This window comes from Trypanosoma equiperdum (assembly GCF_001457755.1).
Source record: "Trypanosoma equiperdum strain OVI genome assembly, contig: ctg_1666, whole genome shotgun sequence".
NCBI lineage: Eukaryota > Euglenozoa > Kinetoplastea > Trypanosomatida > Trypanosomatidae > Trypanosoma > Trypanosoma equiperdum.
Genome location: NW_027123689.1, coordinates 1 through 5,606, shown reverse-complemented (window position 1 = coordinate 5,606; position 5,606 = coordinate 1). Strand labels below are relative to the sequence as shown.

General features: G+C 47.3%; 3 protein-coding genes across 3 annotated transcripts; all 3 read right to left on the bottom strand.

The window, feature by feature from the left end:
- Positions 1–305: 305 nt before the first annotated feature.
- Positions 306–1,646, bottom strand: TEOVI_000736900 (phosphatidylinositol-4-phosphate 5-kinase, putative; the record flags this gene model as incomplete). Its single annotated transcript, XM_067222605.1, has 1 exon — positions 306–1,646. The coding sequence occupies one exon, from the start codon at positions 1,644–1,646 to the stop codon at positions 306–308; it is 1,341 nt and encodes a 446-aa protein (XP_067078706.1).
- A 1,353-nt stretch (positions 1,647–2,999) lies between these two features.
- On the bottom strand, positions 3,000–4,676 carry TEOVI_000736800 (GPI inositol deacylase precursor; the record flags this gene model as incomplete). Its single annotated transcript, XM_067222604.1, has 1 exon — positions 3,000–4,676. The coding sequence occupies one exon, from the start codon at positions 4,674–4,676 to the stop codon at positions 3,000–3,002; it is 1,677 nt and encodes a 558-aa protein (XP_067078705.1).
- Positions 4,677–4,940: 264 nt separating this feature from the next.
- TEOVI_000736700 (uncharacterized protein) lies at positions 4,941–5,351 on the bottom strand (the record flags this gene model as incomplete). The annotated part of the gene is made up of 1 exon (XM_067222603.1): positions 4,941–5,351. The coding sequence occupies one exon, from the start codon at positions 5,349–5,351 to the stop codon at positions 4,941–4,943; it is 411 nt and encodes a 136-aa protein (XP_067078704.1).
- Positions 5,352–5,606: the final 255 nt, after the last annotated feature.

The window sequence follows — 5,606 nt, the reverse complement described above, 5'->3', positions numbered from 1 at the left end:
ATATATATATATATATATTCACTTTACGTTTTGAATTTCTGCGGCACAGGCGCCAAACAGCACCAGTTATACAGCACAAGAGAACATTATTGAATAAACGAGCGGGGGAAAAGAAAAAAAGAAGGGCCAGCAAGGTGAAAACACATAAAGGAACAGACTTATGTTCCACTGGCGTATTCTTTAACGGTGCCATTCTTTTTTTTTTTCCTCCAGCTGCTTTTAGAAGGGGGAGGAGTGTATAGTTACCAGGAAAATGAAACATGCTCTCCAGAGAATAAACGCGGTTGCGAGCAAATTAGTGCGTGCTATTTCTCTGGTGGAGGTATTTTGCCGTCGACATGCGACCGAAAAATGTCTTCGGTAAATTGAAGAATACGTTCGCAGTACTTAAGCGGAGGTATGGTTGATAGCGTATCCATCCTCCACAAAAATGACTTGAAGAGTTTTGCGAGTTTCTTTTTAAATGTATATGGTGTTAGAACATCAATGACACCGATGTAGTACACTTCTTGGTTGTACAAACTGAAAATCCCTTTCGAAAACTTACATTCACCTCCGCACGTCATCGTCCACTCAGGCCTGTTTTCCATCGCACCCTCGGGAGGTCCGCAACGGGGATACGGCATGCGCATGCTCCGAAGCCGCTTCGTCGGGTTGGATATCCCCTTTTCCTCGTACGCTACGCCTATGAGAAGGGAGTAGTCCATCAACCCCACACTTGCAAGAAACTTACAATCGTCCCGAAGGGTAAGAAGAAGTTTCTCCCTTTGCTCCTTATCTAACCAAAAATAGCGTGTCAGGTCCTTATCCTTCTTCGTCGCAAGTTTGTTTTTATCAGTCGCTTTCGGCATTTCTTTCAGACCAGAGATGCCTGTCCCAGAAGGAAAATATTGCGTTGTGTCGGTGCCAGGTGTCGTACTTTGACCTGTGGTCGAATCGTATGGGTGCTGAAAAAGCTTTGCAAAGTGCTTGTATTTCCCGGGTTTTGGCCGGCGGCCCTTTAAATCCCATTTCTCATTTAGCGTGCGGCACGGCGCAAACACATCACCAAAGCAAAGTACGTAGCCTAATTCTCCCCGAAACTCCACACGAAGAAGCATATAAAATCGCATCAACAGGGTATTAGAATGTTCACGAAAATGTTTCGCGTAACGCGGAAGCAAATGGAGCAACACGTCTACTTCGACCTTTGCAATGATTTTACACAACAGGTACTTGGATTTCGACTCGAGAAATAGCGCCATAGAGCGGCCCTCACTGAGCTCGAGGTCCTGTCGCTCATTCGGTAGATCCCACTCATCAGCAAATGTCTTCTTGTCAAAGCCGTCAAGTTTCCGCAAAAGGTAAAACACATCGGGGGCGTACTCGTACACATTCATGGGTTCCTTACCATTGCCATAAGGACACAGAACACTTAGCCGTCGCCCATTACGGCATTTTTCTTCAGTGATATGCTCTAACGCTACCGTATCGCCTTCACGTTTGTTACCTTCCTGTTCATTTTCTGCGTCCTCGGTGAGTTTTGAGCGCTCCTCGTGCTCTTCACCCGATGGCTTGCTCGCATACTTAAGGGCAGCGGCGACCTGCCGGCCAGTGAGTCCCTTGCCACTCGTAGCCGCACCACAAACCGCCTGGCATGAACCCATCCGTGCAGATCACCGGAAAGGGGTGAAAGCAAGCAAAAAATAAGGGGGCAAACAACGAAAAAGGGACGAAACCTATATGTATATATAGGGGGACAAACCTGTACCTTTATATACAACAATGCAAGCAAACGAGGATAAATTGGAAACTGGTTTTCTAGCTGCCTTCTGGGACCTTGCTTCCTTTATTTTGTAGTACTCATTCACAACAAAAACCCTCCTTTTGAAAAGAAAAAAAGAGACGGGGAATAAATTGGTAGATCCGGGGGGGGGGAAATCATCATAGAGTTAAACACAACAGACGAGAGTGGACAAAAAAATGGGTAACTAGAGACTATATGCAACGGTAAATGTGGGTGGTTGTCTGACAACGCAAAACTTACGTGACTTTAATCCCCTCCCCAAACTTTCTCATCATTTCAACCCACAGTCAGCAGGAAAAGCAAAAACAATATATGCCACCGACTTTATCAATTGCCCACAACCGCAACATTCAAAACTGGCGGTAACCATGACCAGACGGCTGGAAACTTCAACAAATATAAAGAACCAATCGTGAGGGTGAAGCTAACGGCTCAGCTTACGCAACACTGAGTACCTTGCACATATGCGAAAAGGCAAGAAAAGATATCTGAAAAACTCATGTGAAGGCTCCGGCTCAACTCATTGGAACAATTTAGTGAACTCCTTCTAACGCTCGGTACGTTTTTTTCCCGGTCCAACCACCAACAGCAGAAGTGCCACCGTCACCACCATATGGGGAAAGAAAAATCAGTAAAATCAACAGTCGAGTCCATAAAGAAGAGATAGATGTAGCACCCGGGTAAAAGATCAATAACTGATAGCACACACACAAGAGGGGGGAAAGAAAAAAAAGGAAAAAGAAGAAGCGGAAAAAATTTGGACGTGGTGAAATGAACCCGAAGACAAAGTAAAAAATCCTGTGCGGTCCGCGTAGGTTGCAATAAAGGTGAAGGAAAGAAAATATTTACCGCAAATAGACTGCACTGCACCGAAAGCGCGTCAAACAAGATTAGTAAAACGACGTCCGAATTGAAAAATATGCGGTTCCACGCCCACAACAAAAACAGAAAGACACGCCAGGTATGTGACATACCCCCTCGCGGCTATGGATTCCGGCGCGGGCAAAGGGAAACAACAATCCGAAAAAAAAAAAGGCAATGCATATCAGACTCACTTGCACCGTTTTTCAACGCTCAATCGGTACCTCAAGAAGAGATAACGAAAAGGCAGCGATTTTTATTTTTTATTTTTGCAAAAGTGCGCTAAAGAGAAGGGGAACCTCACAGGTGCAGAAGGAACCGCCACCAGGTTTGCCCGATGTACTCTAACGCATCAGTAGCCCCCCTGGTCCCCAAATCGCCTCTGAATGTCGCCATTGAACGGGTTCTCAGTAGGTAAGATGCCGAGGTCTTGCATTTTCGCAAATACGCGAGCCCCCATAAGCGCTGTGGCGATTTGAGAAGGATGGAAACCATCAACCGGGTTAACAAGTTTCCATAGGGGGCCTTCGAAACTGCTAACGACTTCGCCAATAACGTCGCCAAGTGCATGGACTTTAATGTTTTCTAAATCAGTTGATTCATCCACGACGCGTGATATCATTGCATTCATTGCGCTGGCTCGCTCCCACGTCTCGTTCCGCACCGATTCGTTCGAGTTAAGCCACCCCCAGCAGGGCGAAACCTGCAGACAGTTCAAGTAATCATACAGATTACCGTACGTTACGTCGCTGTTGAGGGTGCCGATGGGATGGATCCGATTAACGATGCTGCCAATTGCAGCGCGTGCATCCACAAGAGAAACTATAAGAACATGGCTTCCGGGTGGTAAGAAGGAGTCCGCTTTCTTCACTGCCTCAGAAAGGCTATGGTAGTAATCAAGTGGGGTGGGTGCATCCTGCGGCCGAGGGCACACATCGTTCCCAACCATAGAAAAGAAGACATAAGCGGGTTTCACACTCTCGGAACGGTTTCTGGCGACTGAGTCCAAAATAGAAAGAATACTTCCACTCCTAGCACCATTATGTCCCAGATTTTGATAATCACGGTGATTACATCGATTCAGCTCCACAAGTTTACTGTAAACCGATGCCATCGGCCCATCGACGTCCGGTTCATATCTTGTAGAGTTGGCGAAACCAGTTAAGCCGGAGAGCATCGGCCAGTCTATCTCATTGTCAAGTACAGGTATTATATTAGCAACCGCCTCTGAGGAAAGATCAAGTATCGAAACATATCCTAAGGGAATACCAAAGTCGGCCGTTGCGCTGTCTCCGACCGCAATGACGCCCATGGGAGATGAGTTGCTGCACCACAATTCCTCATAAGTTTTTTTGCTCGATTCTTCCACGCCGTAGATGCCGTTGCAATTCTCATCCCTCTGGGAGTCAGTACTGTTCCGACCTGGGTACACCCGTGCATCGTCGTCATCACAATCGCGCCCCCTCCAATCCGTTCCACGTTTCGTTGGGTATGTTGAGAATCGATCCCCATCTTTATCATGTGCGGAATCTTCAAACAAAGGCCGGCAAAGAGTTGGGAACGTTCGGCAGGCATCCACCAATTTCCTGCCATCCAGGCGGTAAGCACTTCGTAGCTTATGTAAAGGCAAGGTGTCATTTTTGTCAGGCGGGAAGAGAATGCACTCTTCAGTATCGCAGTACTTCATTATCTGGCAAACTTTATCAGGTGTCCTTCCCTCATCAATCAACTGCAATGCCCCTTCCAACAGAATGAGAGAAGCGGTCTTACAAAGGACGGCTTCAGCAGACCTGAAGAAGCTGCAAAAAAGGCCCAGAGCGTCCTTGGCTGGTATTTGATGTAGCTGACCCAGTTGAGAGACCGTGGCAACTACGGCAGTACAGAGTACACACCCCCAGGTGTCTGAAGAACCCAGTGACTTGCTCTCCCTCGCTTCGGCTTTCGCAGTGTGGATGGACGGGCACACAACGGTTAGTTGCAGAAGCGCTGTGAACAAAAGCAGTTTGTAAAATATATAGAGTCGACTCATTTTTCCAGGCTGTGGAAAGGGGGTCTTAATTAGCTAGCGCTATTTAAAGCGGCGCTTCCAGAATGAAAAAAAAGTCTGGAGGCGAAGAAAGGGTGTTTCACGGCTATCAAAAAAAAAAAAAGAAGAGGCAGCAATAAGGCGTCGATTAGTCCGTTACATCTGAGACAGTTACAATTTTTATCGCAAAACAACCACAACCATCCATCCTTAAAACCGCCTGCAATCCATGTGCACAAACCAAAAAGAGGTACACCACATCATGTATTACTTCCCCTTCTGCAACTTTAACAGCAATTTTTCCTTTACTGAAGTTTTGACCGTGGGTGCCTCCACTGCGACAGTGTTGCCGAAGATGGCGGTGGCTTCTTCACGTTTCCGCTTATGCGACATGATTTGCTGCAACACGTATGCCTCTTGATCCTCAGCTGACTTTCTTGTCGGTCCATTCGGTCCTGGAGTGTTAGGCAGCGGATCAAGGGCGCTTACCGCGGTGCTCCTATCGATGTTGCCGACCCTGCTCCCGGCTATACCACTGTCCTCTCCGGTTCCACGACCAAACACCTTCTCACGAAGCGCACGCCGCCGCTGTTCACGCCACGCCACCGGGTCCTTACACAACTCCAGTAAATCTGGGTTGACATCTTGAAGCGAACCATCATCCCCATCGTGGGACATCGCCCTAATACTACGCAGTATAAAAGGGCAAGGATGCAGCGGCGTCAGGCAGCAGATAAGTGTCCCCACACTCACCACGCAGGGACACACAAATGGGGGAGGAACAGTTCGCAACAATACCAAACGATACTATGAGCATATAAACCTGTCACACACGAAAATCCCACTGGAGGAGAACGTGGCACACAAATTCGACCCCGCTCAGATGGTAAACCAGACAGTGACATCTCACTTTACAAAAAACTCAAAAAGAAC